This window comes from Gorilla gorilla, chromosome 9, assembly GCF_029281585.2.
Source record: "Gorilla gorilla gorilla isolate KB3781 chromosome 9, NHGRI_mGorGor1-v2.1_pri, whole genome shotgun sequence".
In the NCBI taxonomy this organism is placed as follows: Eukaryota; Metazoa; Chordata; class Mammalia; order Primates; family Hominidae; genus Gorilla; species Gorilla gorilla.
In genome coordinates, this window is record NC_073233.2 from 36,924,255 (window position 1) to 36,947,180 (window position 22,926).

General features: G+C 40.4%; 1 protein-coding gene across 3 annotated transcripts in view; it reads right to left on the reverse strand.

The window, feature by feature from the left end:
* MPPED2 (metallophosphoesterase domain containing 2) overlaps window positions 1-18,648 on the reverse strand; it is a 177,860-nt gene extending 159,212 nt beyond the window's left edge. Inside the window, exons 1-2 of one of the 3 annotated variants that reach the window (XM_019037749.4) lie at window positions 17,851-18,648; window positions 12,070-12,318 (exon numbers count right to left, since the gene is read on the reverse strand). In XM_019037749.4, coding sequence (XP_018893294.1) covers window positions 12,070-12,197 — 128 coding nt within the window. In that variant the 5' untranslated portion in view covers window positions 12,198-12,318; window positions 17,851-18,648. Of the gene's footprint in view, window positions 1-12,069; window positions 12,319-15,929; window positions 16,006-16,269; window positions 16,410-17,850 lie in introns of those variants that run through there. The other 2 variants (XM_019037750.3, XM_055354191.2) reach the window with 2 other exon arrangements.
* Between the last annotated feature and the right edge of the window lie 4,278 nt (window positions 18,649-22,926).

The following is a 22,926-nucleotide window of genomic DNA, read 5'->3' on the forward strand; positions in this document are numbered from 1 at the left end:
TGATCCCTGCTATAAAGATAAGACACTAGTAGTAGTTCTGGGTATACTTTTTTTTTCTTTTTGGAACTTCTCAAATGACTTCATTTTTAAATATGTTAATGGTGCCCAGATTTCTGCTTAGCAACAGTCACTCTATTCTCAAACGCTCCCTCTAAAATACAAACCTTCATTCTTTCCCTCTCTCTCTCTTTCATGTTCTTTTGTTTACCGTTTTATGAAGATGTTAAGCTCAACCATGGTTCCTGCAGCCTGTGGTACAGCACCCTGGAAAACAGTGCTATCTGTTTATAACATGGCACGACCCTTCCTGCAGAGTGTGAGACCAGGACTAAAATCCACTAATGACTAGAAAGCTCATTTTAATTCTACACTTGACAAAATAAACACCTCATAAAGACAGGCAGGCAGAAGCTACTTCTCACTCTGGACTGCTTTGTCTTAATAATCTTTAAAAAGGAGGAAGTGGCTGAAGGGAACAGGCCCTAGCATACAAAAAACGCAATTACGGCATAAAGAGATTGGGATAAAAAGCAAAAACCCTTATTTAAAGTTAAATTATTTTTTCCCTCCAATGGGGGGTACCTGTCACTAATGGTCTGTATTAGACCACTGCTGAATTGCAAAGGTTCTTTCAGTGCAAATCCTGGCTGCATTAGTGGGATCTCACTGAGCCCATCTGAAAAACCAGGGCACTTGATTTCCCTAAAACCAGCTCCCAAAAGGGCTCATTTTTTTTGTTCTCTTTTGTCCACAGAAAATGAAGCTCCACTTACATGTTGGAGGAAATATTTCAAAACATTCCCTTTTTTCTCAAAGTGCAAAATTTATAGTAACAGATAATTAACAACAAATGACAAACAATCTGAGCAGTAAAGGTCCCAGTTTGGTTGCCAAGATGATGGGATCAAATTCCAAGATAAACAGTGGAGCGTGCCGACAGCCATTAACATCGTGGTGGGGTCGAGATGGAGAGATGCAAAACAGGGGAGCCATCCACCACCACCGAGGGGCACAACGTGGAGCAAACAGACTCCCACAGGATTATTATTTCCCTTCCGAATTCTCAGGAGGGTCAGTTGCAAGAGGGGTTAGAACAGGACTCACACCACTATACCAAAAGGATACCCAAGCCTTTACATGTATTTTACATGAAGAAAGCATTAGACTTTTTGAATTGCATTATGGAAGAATTAAGAATTAATATCCTTTAGGAGTCAACACCTCCTAGCCTGTTTGTTCTTCCCAAAGACTCACCCCTCACCATTCTTCTCTCTAAGTTTATTGAGTCAAGATAGGTTTCAATGCTACCAGCTGTACCCAGAATGTATGGGTGAAGAATAAAGTGAAAACAAGTTAACCTGTAAAAGTCAGAATTTGAGCACAACATATGGTAAGTCTTCCAGATACTAACAGATGGCGAACCTTGGGGAATCACAACTTCAGATATTCTTACATTTCTCGAAAGCCAGTTCAGAGTTCACTATTTGTCAAATTATTTTTTAAAAAATATTGAAATACAAGCCTAAAAGTTTTGAATTACCCCAAAAATCGTTCCTTCTCAGAGATCAACATAGGTCAAAGTATCAAAAATTGCTATTCTGATCCTTTCATATGCTAGATTCATTGGTATATTGAGTCGGCACGTGTACCCTAGAAAGCCAAGGTGCAATTTTGTCTCATCTCCCTGTTGACTGAAGTCTAGGGATGCTGACCTGCTCCCGGTGCTAAAGTCAAGCCCAAGGTCAGGACATCGTAACTGACAAGGAAGAGTTACGATCTCACAAATACATCTGCTATATATTCCCTCCTACTTTTTCCCTCTCTCCTTCACAAATACGCCCATTTCTCCTCTTGTTCCCCCTATAAAATTCATCTTCCCATTATATTCCCTGCCTACCTGCCTTGGGCTGTTTGAGATGCTATAATAAAATAGCATAGACTGGGTAGCTCATAAAAGACATGCATTTATCTCTCACAATTCTGGAGATTGGAAAGTCCATGATCAAGGCAGATTCAGTGTCTGCTGATGGCCTAATTCCCAGGTCACAGGCAGGCATCTTTTCACCGTAACCTCATATGAAAGAAGAACAAGGGGTTACTCTGGGCCTCTTTTATAAGGGCTCCATCCTCATGAGAAAATCACCTCTGAAAGGCCCCAACTCCTAATACCATCACCTTGGGAGTTAGGATTTCAACATATGCATTCTGGAGGGGCACAAATATTCAAACCATAGCACTATCCAAGCAGAACCAGTACATAAAAGTCGTATCATTCTTAAACATAGAATGTATTAAATAAAAGGTGCTAAGAGCAATAGTTAAGATTTTATGATTAAAAAATCGAATACAGTTTGATAGGCTTCGGTGGTTATCTTTGAAGTCTCCAGGCAAAGCAAAATAAAACAAACTGGAGAAAAATTTCCCAAAACTCAGGACTTAAACGAGCTAGTAAAATGCCTATGTCATAGAAGAAGGCTAACTCTTTCAGTAAATTAGGGAAACAGGCTCAGCTTGCTTAGCTGGTGGGAGACTTAATTTTTTTCTTGATTTCAGTTTAAAGTCTTTGTTCAAAACATATTTTAAACTCAGTGTACAAATATGTACAAGGTTTGAAACTTGGTCCTTGGCCCAAATACCTAAAGCCAAATACCACAAGTAAGCCACTTTTCTTAGCCAATCAGTATAAATGCCAAAAAAGCCCACAGCAAGACAGGAAAGGATATTTTTCCAATCCAAGAATTATCAAATCTTTGAGCTGGAAGGTTTCAGAGACAGTCTGAACAAAGAAATAAGTGAGTTTCAGTAGAGTCCATGTTTTGATGTAGAGTCCTGCAGTTTTTTAAGGAAGCCACTACCAACAGAGGAACTTCGGTAATGGTCTAATTCTCACTTAGGATTTTAAAGCTCAATACTATCAAATGTGAAAAAGTTATCTGTTCCCTATATTCCATGGTGACGTTAGCTTTCTTTTTCTTTTTTTTTTAAACTAGTTTCAACAGCTCTGAGGCTTAAGAAAAACTTGCACAAAAATGTAAATCAACTAGAGAAACTTATATTCTTGATTTGTGGTAAAGAAGAAAAAAATAAAAAATCTGCAAAAATGCATTTTCTTATTTGCATATATTTTGTCCCTTCTACAGGGACAGAAATTGAATAAAACCAATCTTCAAAGCAAAATAGAACAGAAATATGCAGACCCAAATACTGCAAGAGCCAATAAATTCAACAGAGTTTCCTCTTTGCAGAGTTAGTGTTTCCACACAGACAAAGCCTCTAAGTGTACCTTTTACATTAAAAAACAAAAAAAGAAAAAAAAAGAAGACTAAGATGGTGGTCTGCAAAATTGCAGCAGTTTTGTCCATACTGATATTGAAATAATAGTCTAACCATGCTAGGATAGCCACTTAAACATCTAGTTTCCAGTAAGCTATGAAAGTCTAAAAGGGAAAAAGACATGGGAAGAAAAGAGCTAAGGAAATACTGAAAAAGAAGAAAAACAAACTGATGAATAGATCTTCCAAGACTCAGTAAGCTTCTCCTTTTTGGAAACAGTTCAGAATTATCTAGAGTTTGCTGTGCAGGATGCAGTAGATTTAGCAGCATTAGCTTTGTTTCTACATCTTAAAATCTCATCTTCATAAGCTTTGAAAGCTCAGAATTAAAATCGAGTATGTTGCAAACACAACCTACCTATTTCATTACAGCCTGTTTGGCTTGTCTTGCCACTTGAATAATTTTTACCAAAATATCCCCAAGAAAGAAGCTGAGAAAACAAAAATTGTATTTAGAGCAGGAGATAGATAGACTCAGTCTGTAAGGAGAGGTGATCTGATGGCTCCCAGTTGCGGGATATGTCTATGAGTTGACTATGACTATGCTTTCTCTATGAGTCGTTCTTTATCCCTACAAATGTAGGTAACTTTCCGAACCCAAAATCCAGGTATAACATAGAAGATAGGATTTGTTTTATTTATCAAAATTCTTTACCCTCCCAGAAAGTCAAGTAGCCAACAAACAAATAAACAAAAACCACTCTCCAATTATGCAACATACAGCTAGGGTTCTAGGAACAAATTCCTATGGACAAAAAGCAAATCTAATTTTAGATTGCTTCTTTAATGCTTGAGTGCAAACAAAGAAATGTACAGAATAGGGAAAAAGTCAGCTCTAAAATGAAGTCCAACTGTCACGGACCACAAGACAGGTGCCCTCAGGGAGTGTATAGGAAAAAGAACGTATTTTTAAGAATAAATGAGAGAAGAAAATAAAAATATCCAGTGTTTATATATAAAGTGCAAACTAAAAGGACAATTCAGCATTTCTATGATGAATTTCAGATTGAGAACATTTTACAAATTATGGCCATGCTAATGTGCAGGACAGTGATGAATCTGTAATGAAAATAAGAAAGTGGCTTACCAAGAAAGAAGTGTATGTTTAGAATTTTTTTTAAATAGCAAATGCAGCCCAACTCTGTAACAAAATAAATTTCTACCTTGTTAGTAAGTGCCATTTTACAGAGTCCCAGACATTCATTCATTCATCCACTGATATGACTTTTCCTCTGTGTGAGCGTTAGGGGTCATTTCTCTTCTCTCACCACCATATCCCAATGATGTCTCTATTATATTCTTTCCCTAAAGAATATGACTAATGATGTGGGATTTGTGTTCTTAATTTTACATGGACAAATGTAAAGGTAAGGAACAGGAGAAATCCCAGACTGTTAAAATGGGAAGAGATGATGCTAAGACCATTAAGTCTATTGGCTGGTAAGGAACCTGAAATTCAGAGAGGCCCTACTTGCTAAATATCAGAGCTGATTAGTGATCATGACAGGACTAGAATGCAGATTCCCTGAAACGCTATCAAGAAGTCTATTACTGTATACTCTTTTAGCTTCCCCAAATGGATTTGAAAATACAGTCATGAGCTGCATAACGACATTTTGGTCAATGACAGACCACATATATGAAGGTGGTACCATAAGATTACAATGGAGTTGAAAATTTTCTATCACCTAATGACATTAGCTGTCATAATGTCATTGTGGTGTAACTTATTACTCATGTGTTTATGGTGATACTGGTATAAACAAACCTGCCCTGCCAGTGGTATAAAGTATAGCACATCCAATTATGTATAGTACATCATATTTGACAATGAAATAAATGACTCTATCACTGGTTTGCTTATTTGCTGTATTATACTTTAGTTGTTATTTTAGAGTGTACTCCTTCTACTTATTAAAAAAACAAAAACAAAGTTAACTAAAACCCTGGCTGCTTCAGGCAGGTCCTTCAGGAGGTATTCCAGAAGAAGGCATTGTCATCACAGGAGATAACAGCTCCATGCCTGTTACTGCTCCTGAAGACCTTCCAGTGGGACAAGATGTGCAGGTGGAAGGCAGTAATATGAATGATCCTGACCCTATGTAGGCCTAGGCTAATGTGTGTTCATGTCTTAGTTTTATACACACATATACATTTTTTATTTCAGTAGCTTTTGGGATACACGTGGTTTTTGGTTACATGGATAAATTGTTATAGTGATGAAATCTGAGATTTTAGTGCACCCATCACCTGAGTAGTGTACACTGTATCCAATATGTAGTTTTTAAATCCTTCATTCCCTTCCCACCATGTCTTAATTTTTAACAAAAAGCTTAAAAAGCAAAAAAATAAAAATAAAAAAGTTTGCTACAAAAGCAGCTTATAGAATAAAAATATAAAGAAAGAAAATATTTTTGTACAGCTGTACAATGTATTTGTGTTTTAATCTGGCTTATAAAAAAGTCAACAAGTTTTAAAAAATTAAAAAGTGTATAAAGTAAAAAAGCTACAGTAAGCTGTTTCTTACTTTATTGTTGAAGAAACAAAAATATTGTTTATAAATTTAGTGTAGACTGTTTATAAAGCCTACAGTAGTGTTTAGTAATGTCCTAGGCCTTCACATTTACTCACCACTGACTCACTGACTCACCCAGAGCAACTTCCAGTCCTATATGCCCCATTCATGTAAGTGCCCTGTAGAGGTGGACCATTTTTAATTTTTTATACTCTACCTTTCTTATACCTTTTCTGTGTTTAGATATATTTAGATACACAATAGTTATTAGTGTGTTACAATGGCCTACAGTATTCAGTACAGTAGGATGCTATATAGGTTTGTAGACTAGGAGCAATAGGCTATACCATATAGCCTAGGTGTATGGTAGGTTATGCCATCTACGTTTGTGTAAATATACTCTATGATGTTTGCACAAAGACGAAATCACCTAGAAGATGCATTTCTCAGAATGTATCCCTGTCATTAAGTGACACCATACTTCTTTAAAAATTTCCAATCAGTTATAAGACGACGAAGTAGGCAACACTGTTCTCATCTTCCCACACTTGAGCAAGCTGAGTTATACTGAACCAATGAACAGCCTTTGGCCTATTCCTTGATTGCAATATAAAATAGAAGAAGGTGCTACCCAAGAAAGTGAGGACAAAAGAAAATAGAAGATTTGCATCAGATCAAGACTTTAAAGCAAATATTACAGGCAAAGCATAAGGACTTGGAGACAAATTATATTTTTTATCAATTTAAAAAAGTTTTAATCATAAAAGTGTTACATACTTGTTATAAGAATAATTCAAATTATATGAAAGTATAAGAAATAAAAAGTAAAAGGTCCTTATCCAACACTCCCTCCTGCAAATTCAGTTCCAAATGTATTCCCTAAAAATCACCAGTAATGTTATTTAACCTTCCAAACACTTTTATATAGTTATTTAGCCAAATTACACCTTTTCTATAACACTCTTCTGTAACATTGTTTTTATACGTAAGCATATCTAATACAGAACTAAAACAAACATTTACTTCCTACCACATTCTTGAACTGAATAAGAATGAAATCTCAGATCAGACAAACAAAACCTTGTAATACTTTGGCATGAAATAATCACCGAGATACCCTAAAAGCTACAGATTATTTTTTTAACTAGCGATGGCCAAGCAACACTGACAGATACTACACAATACAAAATAAAACAAGTTGGACTTGTCAGGTTTCATATAGCCAAGTAGTTTAGAAAGGAAAATGTTAACAACTTATCTCATACTCATCAGCTGGTAGACAATACCATATATATTATCATAAAATCTATTTATCAAGTGGTATCTTTTGGGCACTATATGTCATTATATATCATTTCATTTAATGCTCACAACCATATTAAAGGGTCATTAAACCTATTTTACAGATGAGAAGACAGGTTCAACAATTTTTCCATCGTCACCCAGCCACGCCAGTAACTGGCAGGATCAGTATTTGTATACAGATCGCTGATTTCAGACCATATTCTCAGCTACCATGTGTATATTGTCCTCATTCCCCAGCCCAAGCTGTGCCTTTTGCACTCGATCCTGGTTAATTACACATAGCGCTTGATGTTTCTGTTTTAACCACAGATAGAGATGGGAAGTCTAAGAAACTGACTGGGGTACAGAGAACCTAGGTCCAGCTCATGTGGAGGAAGGCCACTGTGATTCCACAGACAGCAACCAGTCAGCACTCAGCTCACAAGATTCCATCCCCCTCTTGGGATTGCCACTCCCGTGGAGTAACTGGAGGTGGATGAGACACTCCTAGGCTGTTTATAATCTTGACAGGTACTAAACCAGGACACTTGCCAACCCTGACAAACCAAAATCCCACCTAGAAAAGTTTCCATGACTCTTTGCTGCTCATAGCTCCATGAGGAAGAAAGGACAAGATTTAGCAATGACTTTATTTATTCATTTGTATACACTCCACTGCTTTTCAAAATGAATTGGCAGTTTAAAATTAAAAACCCAGAATCAATGAAAAAATTATTAATGATAACAGCTAACATTTATTGAGCATAGACTATGTATGTATAAGCATTAACATGTAATACTGTTTCATCCTTCTATCCTCCACAGCCTTTTGAGATAGGCATTACTTTTATGGTCCAGATCTTACAGATAGAAAAATAAAACATAAGGAAGTTAGAGTATGTATCCACAGTTGCTTATACAGCTAGTCAGTGGTGCAAGCAAATGTTAAACCCGGTAATCTGATTCCACAGGTGACGTTGACCACTATGCTAACCTGCCTCCACAGAACCAGGGTAAAAGAACAAGTGCAGTGTAAGATTCAAGGGGTGTTAACAACAGAAGGCGCAGGCAAGGAAAGTGGCTAAAACTGAAAACAAAGCTTGATTTGAGCTCCCTAGTCGTCAATCCTTAAAGAAAAAAGTGAAGAATTAACCTGAGTAGGGTATCCTATTGTCCTATGGCGTTCCAATAACACGGGGATTTCAATGCTAACACTGAAATGGCTGGATACCCTACTAATAAAGTTTTGTAACATTTGATTAGGCCTCAGATTATGAAACACATACAAAATCTTTATGGTGTTTTCAGACCTACATTGGCTCCTTCAGCACCTCCTCCCACCATCATTAAAAATACTAAATAAATTTTCTTATCATTCTGCTTGGGAAAGATGAAGGAGTTGTGGAAAAATGAAACCCTGTTAATTGCTGGGTTTCAATCATCACATCTATTAGTATGCTCAAGAGTCTGGGTAAGTGAGGCACACAAATTCTAGGTTAAATTTTGCTCTGCCAACTCCAGCTGTGCTTTAATTTTCTTTCCCAAGGTCATACAGGATTGCTTTCTAAAAAAAAAACAAAAACTTCCCTCCATAACAAGCAGAGATTCAAGCCGGTCATTCTTAGAGAGCTTGGTGGTAATCTTGCCAGAACTCAGAGATGAAAACTAAACCAATGCTTCTTAAAGCTGTTTGAAACATCAGCTCTGAAATCAGCAATGAGCTTCATGAAGATGGGGACTGGGTCTTATTTATTTTTGTTTCCTTAATAGCATCGCCTTGCAAATAAACATTGTCTTAACTGCAATCTTAATCTTAGCAAGTCAGAGCTAAAAAGATCCTTAACCATCATTTGGTGCAAATATTTACAGATGAGTAAACTGAGACTTGGAAAAGAAAATTTGTTAGTCACAAAGCTGAGCTGAGACTAATTGAATTAAATGGGAAGTGAGCTCTTCCTAATTAAGGTGAAAAACCCCAACTACCATCACAAGGCTGTAGAAAAGAAAGTAAGACATCATTAAAGGGATAGGGTTTTTAACTATAATCCAAGTGACCTGTCAGGGGTCTTCAGAAATCTCAAGTGTAAGTGAAAAAAGGAAGCAAATAATTTAACAATCCCATGCAAAATAAATGAGCAACTACGCAAGTGGAAAAGACAAAATATCTTTACCTTGGGGAGAGGAGCAAAGTTCTGCCATGACATGTTGAAATTTTCAGAAAAACTGAAGACATTTTAGACTAAATATTTTATAGATATTTTCTAGCCAATTAAAGTTTCTAATTAGATTAAGGCCAATTTTTGTTTCTTAACATAACAGAAACATGACATGATTAAATCCAACCAAGATCCCTGACCACCTACCATAGGCCAGTCACTGTGTGAGGCCATCAGGCCTACAAAACAATGGCATGTTCTCAAGCAAGAAAGAGTAAAGCCAGGGAAAAGGTAAGCCAGCCTCCTGACAACACGTACCATCATGAAAACATTCAAAATGTCAAGAACTGACAGAGAAATTCCAGTGAAAATCTCCAAGCATCAATCTATTCTCTCTATTTAATGCATAATCAAATCAATGGATCAATCGACCAGTGTTTTTGAGCATCTGTCACCTGCTCAGAAGGACAAGCCTTTCTTTAAGAAGTAAAAAATTAAAAGAATAAGAGACAGATAGGCAGATAGATAGATACAGGTAGGTAGATAGGTAGGTAGGTAGACAGATAAACAGACAGATAGATTAAGAAAAATAATAATGGAGGTGGTATAAAGTGTTGCCAAGTAACTTGGGCAGGCATGATCATTTTGGATTGGAAACGGATAGGTAGAAAAGGCTTAAGTGGAGGAACCTAAACTAGCTTTGAGGCATTTGATGAGCAGAGCGTAAATGTGTTACGCTCTGTGAGAAACAGTGATGGCAATGGCACCAAGATGGAAGGGGCTAAGATGTGTTCAGGTGACAGGGAGCCAAACTGTGTGGCTGAAGCAGAGGGTTCAGATGGGAAGCCCTTATTGGCGATAAAAGTGAAAAGGTACACTGGAACTAGCCTGTAGAAGAATACTCTATTCCAAGATCAGGAGTCTGGTGAAAGCACTACACAGCTGTCTAGGTTGCCCCATTTTCAAGCCATTTTTTTCAAAAGAGGCTTTTTTTCAAATTTGATCCTTCAAATTTGTTATGGCTAGATAAAAGCAGATGAAATTTAAAGTTACATGATTTTTAAAATATCTCTGTGCATTCACAGTTCGCCAGTGGAATCTTGAGGCCAAGAACAAGTGAGCAGATGTCTGCAGACTTCAGAACTAAGCTGAGGTTCCCCAGCAGTCATTTTCCAAGGAATCTGGGCAAAACCCACTTTGTTTTGCTTGAATGGAAACAGCATCTACAAAGTTCCTTGTAGTTCTTTAATACAAAAACATAACACCAGCAAAACAGAACTGAAGCTATTCTAAAGTATGGCTTACACAAATATCGTAACATATTTGAAGAAAAACAAGTAAATAGAAACAGTAGAATAAAAAGAATATTTGAATTAAACATATATTTATTGTTCAGAAAAGCTATTTTAACAAAGAAAAACTTTATCCATTTTTCCTTAAAATCATGTTAGCGATCCTTCATAATCATGAATATATTCTCATTTAAAGAACGTATAAAGTTCTTCCAAATAGTTTAGCAGTAACCACTTACAAGGATTGTCTTTTCCGTTTTTTTTTTGGTCACTCAAGCATGCTGCTTTAAAACGGCTGCTTTGCAGAAATCTCATCATAGGTAACTGACTCGCTCTCCAGAATATACTTGCAAAGCAACATCCTAGTATTTACACTAATATCCAGGCAGTCAACGGAAAGACCCTTTTGTTTGGTTAGCGTTTGTAAATTCCAGGGTCGGGGGTGTGTGTATTTGGGGTAACCTACTATTTTTTTTTAAATGCTCATGTAAAACAATTACTAAAAAAAGAGCTTGCGACTTGGACATGCCCCGAGTTCAATTCTTCCAGGAGTGGTAAAAACAGTCAACAGAGCCCTAACCTCCTTTCTATCTTGACTATACAATAGTTTTCAAAGAGGTTTAGTCCTACTATGAAAGACTCATGTTAGACATTGGAAGGGTCTCATAGAGAATGAGCACCAGGCCTTGAATAAACAAGAGAGATGGTGACCTTTTGCTCCCTTCTTCTGAAAGCCCAGCACATCCTGTAGCAGAGGACCAGAAAAAAGTTGATGTGCAACCAGGTGCTGCGAAATCCTTGCCTCTGGGTTTCTGCCACACTTTGCTCCTTAAACAGTTTAAACCTCAACATGACTTAAATAGTATTAGGGAGTGAGAGGAAAGTACAATTCCTGGAACCAACTGTTCCACTGTCCCTTATTCCTTTGTTCCCCATATTGTTTGAGTCCTGTAGCATGCAGCACACGTTTCACTAGCAACAGGCAAGACAATGGATCTAGCAGTAGCTGGACAATTAGTCCCAATTAGGCCTATTTCCCAGCTGAATGTAAAGGGCTAGTGGGGTGAGGTGTGGGAAAAAAAAAAAAAAAACTACAGAAATTTTAAAGAAATATTTCAGAATGGAGGCAAGTAATACAATGTAAAGCAAATTGAACTAGGGGTCAGGAGTCTCAGGCAAATTCGCTGTGTGGCAAATACTTTAACCTCTCTGTTCTTTTCTGTTCTTATCTATAAATAGGGGCAACCAACCACCAGTCCTCAGAGGCTCTGAAAATCTAATTTCAATTGTGGTTGAAAGTGCTCTGAAAATTTGAAATGTTACACAGATGTATGGGATTCCTCCTGAGCTGTATTTGAAACCACAGATATCCATCTGATTTGTAAATCATTTACCTTTTAGTCTCCCTAGCAGAAGTTAATAGTGAATGCTTTTCTTTTTTTGCTATTTTCTTGATTGCTAATTTTGTTAAGTTCATAAGCGATACTTACATATGTACATGTGGAGGCTGGAATCTGCTCTGGTTGATGTTGTAGTGCGTGAATGCCTGGGTGGGGTTTGAGCTGTACTCATCCACCGTTATGGTAACTTTGCCTTGAGAAGGAATCCCATGTGCCATCCTTCCTCCCTATAGGCATGAGCAATTCACAACTTTACAGAGCAAAAGATGGAAGCAGGCATGGTGCGTTTCAGCCAACCTCTGAATCCAAGGATCTACTCATCAATACCGCTGTGCATTTCTGAAAGAAAAAAAATATGTATATAAAATGAGAACAAAGAGAAAAAGGGTGTTCTAAGAGACATAAATTTAACATCTAGACATGAAACTAGTTCAGGGAAAATCTGCATATGTGTTGTTGGCTCGTGGATACAACTGTTCCCAACTCTCTTCCCTTCATGCACTTCAAAGTGGATATCACACTCTATACATATTGCTGGGTGCTAGCAAATCTTCTCAATGGAGGTCAAACTAAGATTTCCTCTTTAATTATAATTATGGCACTTAGCATGAATTACGGAAGGGGCATATCCACAATTGCCATGGCATCTGGCTATACATGGTTTGTGCTCGAAGTGAAGAATCTTCCAAACCTTCCCTGCTAATTGGAATGTTTGGTCTTTACAAAGTTGGTGTCACATAATCATTTGAAAGCTCCATGTTTAAAACAGCTATATAACACAATGACAGATAAGAATTTAAAATGTTGTGCTTATAACAAATACATGTGTATTACTATAACATGCACATAATAACCACACATTACACATATTTTTTTCTTTCACAAGCAGCTCCCAAAATACACAGGTAGGCAATGCTTGGCATTCCTCACCAGCCCAGAACCTTATGGTAAGGCAAATCTTTCTTGTTAAATGTAGTGTCATTTCTTTCAACACTCCAGTCACTCAGGGGAAAACCAAACACCTCCAGGTCTGGACCACCACTTTGAATGCATTCATTACCTCCCTTCTTCAAGCCCCGATGGAGCCGTAAAGAAGGGCGGCCATTACATCTGCCACCTCATTCTTGGTGCAACATAATTCTCAGTAGTTGGTTTCATTTTTCAAAATTTCCATTAGTTCTGATTTTTTCATAAATGTCAATATATTATTTGCTGCACTGGGTTGAGAAATGAAGATGTCTATTTTTATGGTAGGTGTGCAAAGGCCGAGGGAAGCAAATTCTCACGTCCAACTTGTTGCAATTGATCAGTGCGGTAGAGAAGAAGCCGTAGTACACTCCTTGGGTAACCCTTAGGTAACCCATGCTCTTACTTTAAGTGCACAACGTCAGAATAGGTTTGCCATGTGCACCATTAAGCTCTGAGAATCTTATCTGCTATTTCAAATAAAAATATTTAGAATAATAAGATTAGATTTAAAATTGGCATGAAACACCTTAAATATCGAGCAAAAGGCAGATGGCCTGCCATAGGCCATTTATTTTATTATTTTACAACCCGGGGCTTGTGTAGTCCCCCATATGCTAGCTGGGCTAAGAAATTCCAGAGTGTTCTACTCAAATCATTGCCTTCTTCATATTAGCAAAGCAAGCTAAATAACACCCACCTTGCCTGCCTTCCTAATGTCAAGTGCGCTGCCAAGAGATGAATCCCCGTGCACTGGCATTTTAAACAAAGTGTCACTTTGGGTTCTCTTTCTTTTTCCTGACTTCATGGGAGGTATGAGTCTTTTAAGCGCCAGATGATAGACAACCAGGCCAGTAGGATTAACTAAATTAAAATCTTTCCCTGCTCCTCTGATGTAAGATATCTATAAGAACTGCTTACAAATCATAATGTAGCAGTTTTCATACCAAGTTTGCAGCTGTTTCCTTAATTTCCCCCACAATTATATTTTACTGTTATTTTGCATAACAGTAAAACACAACACCTGCTTCAAATTGCAGTCCTGTTCTAAGTACTGTAATTCTCTTTTGAGACACAAAGTACCGAGACACTACTGAAGCGCAAAACTGCATAATTGCGTCGCGCTGAAAAGTAAATACAAATGAAAACATCTTCCTGTTATAGAAATGACTGTCATTAAAAAGAATGTTAGCCATCAAAGCACAGAGGGGGAAAAATTCACATTTTCAGACTGTGAGAACTTAGTGTTTGCATAAATTAGAGAGTGGTGTAAAAATTACTTGACAATTCTTATGTTCATTCTTCCATCAATGTCTATTGTGTGAAATACTGAACATTAAGAAGCAAAGAAAATCAAATTCATGTCTAGACCGCTGTGACCTCTGAGTAACAATCTCTGCACCCAGTACTAGAAAGATTTTAAATGTTTCTGGAGTAAACACACTAATTAAACCAAGCAAATGTGGCCTAGAAATAAAATATACATACCTAATATTTAAACATCTAGGCAATGACTTGTAGCAGTTAGCATGATACCCACCCAAGTTCTACTATTTGAAGCTAAGAAGAGACAGAACTTAGCAGCTGATCAATTTGCACTTCTACATGGTCCGCTTGATCCTAATGTCATCCTTCTCTATCACTGAACATCTATGCCTCTTTGCACCTTTGCCCCAGTAAGACAAATAGAACATCTTTTCATCAGCAAGCACAGGCCCCTGTAACTCTGAAAGGCTAAATGGGTGGCTGGCACCTCATTTGAATTCATCTTTGCCATGTTCCCTTTCAAATGTTTCATCGAAACAGTGCACCTGCAGCGTCTATCTTCTTTAATCTGGAGTCCTTTGAAGAAAATGTCAGACTGAGGCAGAGAGCTTCAAAACTTTCACAGCACCTTTACAGACAAGTCAAGAAAAGGCTTATTTTTTAAAATGCTATGTTCATCCCCACCCATATCTCAAAATGAACACATCCTAAGAATTTTAAACACAAACACCTGGAAAAGACTTTTTTTTTTTTTTTTTTTTGGTAAACTCTCAGAGACAAGGGACAATGGACAAAACCACTTCCTATAACCTGAGAAATTGGAGAGAGCTTGAAACAAGACAGAAGGATACACTGCTTACAACTATCAAGAAGATGCATATTTAGGCAGTAAAACCTTCCAAATGATCAGATTTTCGTGCATCTTACCCTCTTCACACTTACTTTAACTTTTTACACACAATATTTAAAGACAGCACTATTCTTTTCATAAATTTTCATTTTATACTTCAACACACTTTCCACAAAACAAAGGAACCCAGGACGAAATACCAAGAAGCCGAAAGAAAAATCTAAAAGGGACTGACACTGCCAAACATTCATGCTGGTGCTAGTTTGATTTTTCTCTTTAAAAAGAAAATCATGTGAGTACATTTTGCATTTCCTAGACAGCAATCACTTCTGTCCTTTAAGCTGTACAACTAGCAATATTCTTTTCCAGGAATCTAGTTGGAAAACCTTTTAAAGTCGGCTGGCAATGAAGGGATTAAAAGCTGAAGAATTAAATAACTCTCCACCTCCTAGACACCAGAAGTCCAATTTACCAAAACTTTCAAAGCAACAACTCATGACCTCTCTACCCCTGCACTGCCCAGCACAGCCTATGAGAAAAGAGCCCGCGGTTTTCTCGTTTCAACAAGGATGCTCATTTTAATCACTTGCCCCAAGATCTCCAGACCGAGCCTGGCGGGACTTTGGAACTTGCCTGCTCCAAATCCGCCAAATTTCGCTCTCTCCTCCCTCTGCCGCGCAGATCCAGTGCGTTCTTAATTCACGCCCCTACTCTTTTATATCCACTTCCAGTTACTCATCCCTGTATCTGGGAGCGATGCCCACACGCCTTCCCGGCGGGCTTCTCCGCCAGGGTTTTTTTGGGGGAGGCTGACATAAAGTTCCACGTGCTTCTGTCCACCGAGCGCCCTCCCTCCCACCGCACTTACACCTGAACTTGTCTCCAGCACTGCGGACACCCGGGTGACACATTCTTTCGGAGAGGGAGGGCAAGACTTTTCTCCGGAGCCTCTGGCAACTCGTGGAGTCTATATAAGGTGGGGCGGTGGGGGGCGCGGAATTCTCTACTTTGGATTGGTTTGTTTGTTTTAAATCTAGGGTGGTGGGCAGTTGCGCGAGGCGGGGTGGGGGGTGCTTTATCAACTACACACACACACACACACACACACACACACCCCACACATATACACTCGCCCTGCCCTTCTAGGCTCACGGCTGGCTCTTCCCGGCTACAACTTCCCCTTCCTTCCTGGAACACCAGCGCCTTACTCGCTCAGTCCCCCGTTGCCACCTCCGTCACCTCCTCGGCCGCCGCTCCTGCTGGCACTGCTGGCGCTAGCGCTGGCGGCCCCGGGCTCCGCTGGACGCCTATCTTTCTTCTCTCCCTCTTCCCTAGCTCTGGATTGATTGATGACCACCGGCGGCCAATGGCTTTGACACCACGCCATCCTCGGTCGGGCATCACAGCCCCACGTCCCCGACGTCAGCCTCCCGGGCGCGTTGGCATCCCCGAACCCACAGCGCTGAGCCCGAGCCCGGGGCCGCCGCCTCCTCCCTGCTCTACGCCTGGGCGCTGCCAGGTTCCTTCCCTGGAACGGCGGAGAAAGGAAGGGAGGGAGCCAGCGAGCGTTGGAAGGGGGTGTGGAGGCCACGGGATCTCCCCCTCTTTTGACATCTTTTTTCACTTAAACTTTTGTTTGTTCCCCCCCTCCCCGACCTGTTTGTTTGTGTTTGCAGCATCTCAAATCAATTATACATTTTTCATGACCCGCATTTGCACTTAATTTGGGGTGTGTGTGTGAGAGGGGGGTGGTGATGTACTATCATAAATCAACTTCACTGGGGCATCCTTAATTTATTTTCTTGCTGACGGATTCCAACCGGCTCCTGAGCCTCTAGAAAAATGCCCCCTTCACCTCCTAGGCCGCAAAACCCCAGAATTCAAAGGCTTTACAAAGATAACCTTGTTATACGTAAATAGCAAAGAAACTCCTGCCTCTGTAGAGAAGAAATCCGGCGGCAACGGTTACTTTTCCTTGGTACTCGTCCTCCGTCGCCTAGCCTCGACCCCAGCTTGGGTCGCCGGGTCGCTCCGCAGGCTGCGAGCGCGGAGACCCAGGCAGCGGCGGAGAGTGAGGTTGGGGCGCGGGGACGGGGTGAGAAAGAGCCCCGAGCGAGAGCGGAGCGCGCGGGCGGCCCCGGGGGCGGCCGCGGGGCGCAGCCGGAGCACAAAGCTGCGCGGCGCCTTCCCCCCGTCACTGCACCTGGCCTCGGGCCGCCGCGGGAGCCCGGGGATCGGGCCAACACAATGCACCCAGGCCTAGGCCGGGGCGGCTCGAACACATCACCCCGGGACTTTCTAGTAAACAGCTCGCTGAGCCCTCGTCCCCACCCCCATCCCCGCCGCCCGGCTTCCCCAGCTTCTCGCCGATACCCCCTCCTCTCCTCCTAAGAAATCCTGGCGGAGGAGGGAGCGAAGAGGTGGGGACCCCCAGAGGTCGGGGAACTGATGGCTGGAGGGGGTGGAGGAGAAGAGAAGAGGCGCAGGATGGGGAGTCGGAGGGAAGACACCTCCTAAAAAAGAATTTGCTTTCGCTCAGGGGTTGAAAATCAGCCCTCCCCGGGCGCCGAATTGCCCGGGAGGCGCCCGCTTGTGCGGATGTCAGGGGCACCGGGGCAGCCCGGGTCCTCAGCCTCCGAGCCCCTCGCACGCGCCTCTGACAAGGCACCTCTCACCCGGGCTCCGCTTTGTGTGTGCATTTTTTTCCCTTCCTCTCGTGCTCGGCACCGGGCTCCCGGCCGCCTCCTCCCCCTCCCCCGCCCTCCGCCTCCCTTCCCGGGGCGGATTACCTTTCCCGGGCTGCGCTCCGGGTCCCGGGGATGCCTTCAGCGCCCGGCGAGCAGGCGATCCATAGCCGAGCGGCCCGAGCCGGCTGGAGGAGCGCTGGGGGCGCGCGGGGGCGGCGAGGGGCGCGGGCGGGCCAGAACCTTCGACCCCGGAGGTCCCGCCGCAGGCTGGGGCTGGGGGCCAGGGGGCGCGGCGCTAGAGGGAGGCGGGGGGAGAAAGGACCCGAGCAGCCTCGATCTGGGGAGAGAGCGAGCGAGGGGGCGAGGAGAGGGAGCGAGGGCGCGGCGAGCCGGAGAGAGCGCGAGCGGTGCAGTGACAGGGACTGCCACTGGGGTCAAAGGAGCACAGCTCCAGGAAGCAGGGCGGCCGAGGCGCCGCTCCGTGCGCGCTCCCCGGCGGGACCCCGCGCCCCTGCACGCCCCTCCTGCAGTCCCTGCCCACTCGGACCCCCACCGGTGCCCCGAAGCCCCAGGGTTTCGAGAGGAGGAGGGAGCCGAGGGCGAGGCCCGGCAGCCTGCTGGTGCTCCCGGGTCAAGCAGGCGGCAGGAAGCTGAGCTGCAAGTTCATCATCATGAGTGCGATCTGCGTAAAAAATGATAGGGGAAGGAAGGCGGGCTACGGTGCCCCAGGAAAAGAAGGGAGCTTTCTCCCAAATGGTGTTCTTCTGCAAAGAGAACACCCAGCTCCCCCCCCACCCACCGACCTGCCAGGCTCTGTCAGGAGTCCTGGCACCGTTCCAGGACGCAGGGCTCACCGCGGGGGTAAGGGGAGCGGCTGGGACACTTCGCTCAGACCTAGGAAGGCGACCCTAGGTTCCCTCCCATCTGCTGATCTGAGGCTTTCCTGGGGGAGAGCTGTGCTCCTTTTCCCCCAAGCCTTTCAACACGCCAGACACACACACACACACACACACACACACACTCACTCACTCACTCACTCACACACTCACCTCTTTCTCTCTGCAATGTTGCTGAGAAAGAAAAGGCCAACCCAGCTGATCATTTTTTTTACCTCCATGAATTAACGCAGATTCAGGACAGGAAGGTGAGAAGAGGCAAAGACTCTAATTGTTTCCATTTTCGTCTTTTGGATAAAATTTTCCCCAAAAGATAAGCATGTCAAAAGCATTTTAAAAATCAAACTTAGTCCAGTTTTGTCTGCTACTTTGGAAAATGGAAGAAAAGGTTTTCAGAATTTTATACAAACAACACAAGGAAAGGAAATGCCGCTGAAATGCTGGAAGACAGAAAACAAGGGAGAGAAGGCTTTTAGAAAACTTGGTTGGCAGGGTTGTCTGTGAAAGATGAGGTGGCCCTGTGATGTTATGCCATTGTCATTGCTGAAAGATTGGGACAGCAACCAGATCTAATTCCTTTCTAGGAGTCAGACTGAAAGATCTGTGCATTCTCCGAAGGGAAATCCAATGTATATATATACGTGTGTGTGAGAGAGAAGTGTGCTAAGTATACTATGTGACAACTGACTAGACATCCTGGCTGAAATTATACCCCCTAAAAATAAAAAAAGAGCCATTGCAACCTGGTCTGTGGCCTCTGTGCTGAGACTAATTGGTTTCCAGGGTCTGGGGAGGAAGGGAGAGAGGCTTGTAGGAGCCCCTATAAAAAAAGATCAAACGGAATTCACTTGAAAATATTTCCCTTTTACAATGGGCTTTCCTGGCACTTGCATTTTAAGTAACCCATCTCTTATGCCTAGGCTGAAATGAAAAGGGAAATGGTCTTACTAATGTATTTATTTTATTTTACAGCATGCCCAGAGTGTCAGTGCTTGTCAAATGTGCTGGGGTGGAAAGGACAGTGTCTTTCCTTGCCCAGCACAAATCAGAACAAGTGACACTGACATTAAAGGATGCCAAAGATGGGGGCATAGAGGCACCTTTAAATTTTGTTTTCTTTTGTTTTCTAGCCCATCAGCGAACACTGACTAGAATCATGTTTTTGAAGAAATGCTTGGTTTTGTTTCCCTTACTCTGTGACTGAGTACTACATTCCTCATATCTTAATAGTTTGAATTTTTAGACTGATTTGGGCTGATTTAATCAGTTCAAAAAAAAAAAAAAAGCATCACCAGCCAAATAATTTCTGTGGTTTCCTTCTTTTAAAAAAAAATTGCAGTCAAACAAAGCAGACAAACTAGTTTGAACATGATTCTGAATCTAAATATGTGCACCCAGACAGTAAATAATAATGCTTTCTACTTTAGGGGTACATTTTACAGGATACTTAATGCCATAAAAAATCAAGTGGGTTATCCATTACAAAGTTGATGAAAATTTGTATACCATTTTACTGAGTGGGGAAAATTGAGGTAAAAAGGCTTAAAATTGTAATTTGTAGTGCTGGAAGAAGTCAACCTGCCGATAGATCAATTATCCAATAGTGACCAAGGTATATTTGGATTATGAAATTTTATTTTCATTAGGCTACTAACAAGCTGGAGATTTGAAAATGAATTTAAATAATAAATCAGGAACAAAAAGACACTCACTTTTCAAATAATTCTCTTTACGTGGATTTGAACATATTGCATTTTGTTAAATCATATTGTCTACAAATACAGCTACCTACACTAAAAGCTTAATTTAAAATTATTGGATGTGAACCATGTCTATCCCATCTCCCATATAAGCTTTGAAATGTTACCTCATTATATCAAATTTTAAATCCTATAAGCTTCAGCTTTTTTTTAAAGATAAGTGAGTCTATAAGTTCCATTTTTGTTGTTGTTGTTAAATTCAACTTTTATTGTGTATAATGGAAAAGAAAAGAATGATGAAAATCAAATACTAAGTTTATGATTGGCTTCAAGGAAATATTACAATTTTTTTCTTTTAATGGAATTCAAAGCTGGACCCTTTCCCCAGTGATTTCATTGAAGGAACTGGTAAATATGCTTCCTGATAGCCCACTGCAATACCTTTTAAATTATCTTTTCAGAATGCATTTAGGAAAGAAAATGAGAAAGAGGAGCGTGGGAGAACTTTGGGTGGAAGCTTGGAAAGAAAATGATGCTTCCCTTGAAAGCTCAATACTTTATTTGGAGTTGGCTTTCATCTTCCCTATGAGAACAGGTTTTCCTGTACTTCAGAGATGTGTATGACTTAAAACTTGGTTCAATACTGTGGTTCTTCTTCTAAAAAGCAATCCATTGAAATTACTGCATGTTATTGAATAATTTCATTGAAATGATATGTACCAGTCTAACAGTAGGAACAAACAGCAACTATTTTATTTCTTTTTTTCTGTAAGTTGTAAGCATTTCTATCATTTTACAGCAAAGGCTAAGATGTATATTATCAGAAATCAGAGCCTCTTAATAGAACTACCACTATGATGTAATTAGAAAATAAAACTCAACAAACTTTTATTTTTCTGAATTCTCACAGTTCTTATGTTTTTTTGACTTGTTTCATTCAAATGCTTTTATTATGACCCCTCCAAGTTGAATAACAATGTCCTATATTTCTTTGAGTTCTTTATCTTTATGTTGGGAATAGTTGTTAAATGACTGTTAGTTCAATAAATGAGAAAGTAAAGAAGAGAACACATCAGTGAATGAGGCAAATACACAATTAAGAAAAATCCACACCAGATCTGCGGGAGAGGAAGTGATGTCATGAGGCAGTGTTGTAGGATAAGAGCTAAGGACTTCCCAAGGAGTTAAAATAGCACATTTTAAAGGTCTTGCTAATGTCTTTAGAAATATGAAATAATCCTAAGACTGTTTTACAAATTAATTTTCTTATAGAGAGACAAGCTTGTTATGTATCATGTCCATTTAAAGGCAGCCCTCTTTTTAAATACAGCAGGATGCCACAATAAAAAGAATTCTGAGTAAAACTTGTTCCTTAAAATGTACAGAAATATATCAAGCCATTCTCAAAAGAAACATATAATTAATCTAATTCCTTGATTGATCCTTTTTGAAATCCTCAAAATAAATATATGATTTTTTTTCAAGGGTGGTACTTTGTATTTAAAATTTTCTTTGGTTAACCAGTAAAAATGTTTATGGGTCAAAAAAAAAAAAAAAGAATCAGGAAACACTAGAACTGATCAAATTTCATTTCATAAAATAAATGTCATGCTCATTATCATCTTAGAAAGGCTAAATTTAATTCAGTTTTGCCTGCAGCTTAAGTAGCAAGCATTGGGGAAGAATCTTAAAATTTAGCAAAACACTCACAAATTCTTAACATACTTACTAGCCAATATCTAGCATGTATCAAGAAATCGGATGAAAATTATTTATGCAATAATTAATTTTAAAAGTCTGAACATGATACTGAGTCTGGATTCGTGTGTTCTTAGTGTTAGTAACCATTCTAACAGACACCCATAATCTCTGTGTTGACCTAAAAGGAATAGGTTATGGCACAAAATATAATTTAAAGAGTTTATGTGAGCCAAAGTGCGAGGACAACTGCCTGGAAGATTCACACCCAGGTAACATTGGATATGAGCTTCCTTTGGCCTTTGTTACAAGCAAATTTTTAAAGCCAAATATGGGGGACAGGGAGTAGGCTGACACAAAGTTCTCTGTAAAGAATTCTCATTGGTTTACAGAAAAACATTGATTAGTGGTTGGCTAGACATTGTTAAGCTATAGGCTGTGAGTTATAGTTTCCAGTGCAGCATTATTAGTTAATTTATAGCTTCTAGGGACAATAACAAGCTGTTTCAAGAGGTGAATACATAGCTCAAAAGCTGGGGGTTAGGATGGACTTGCTGTCTCATTTCAATGTCTTTCTAGGCCTGATAATTTAAAAGGACTCACATTCCTCAATAAAAGTTCTTTTCTCATTTTAAATCAATTAATGCTTGCTGAGTCTTCCCCCATGTCAATGGTCCCAATTTTGGGAAAATGGTATAATTTTGTCGTACTTGGGATAGGCTTGTCATGGTAGAAAAGAGCTTTCTCATTGAAGTAAACTCAAAATAATCTCTCTTGAAAGATGAGCAGTATAGAAACCCCATTAAAACCTGGTAAAGAAAAGGTATGTGAGCATTTCCAAGTTTAATAATTCAATTTGGCAATCTAGCATAAGATATCTGTAT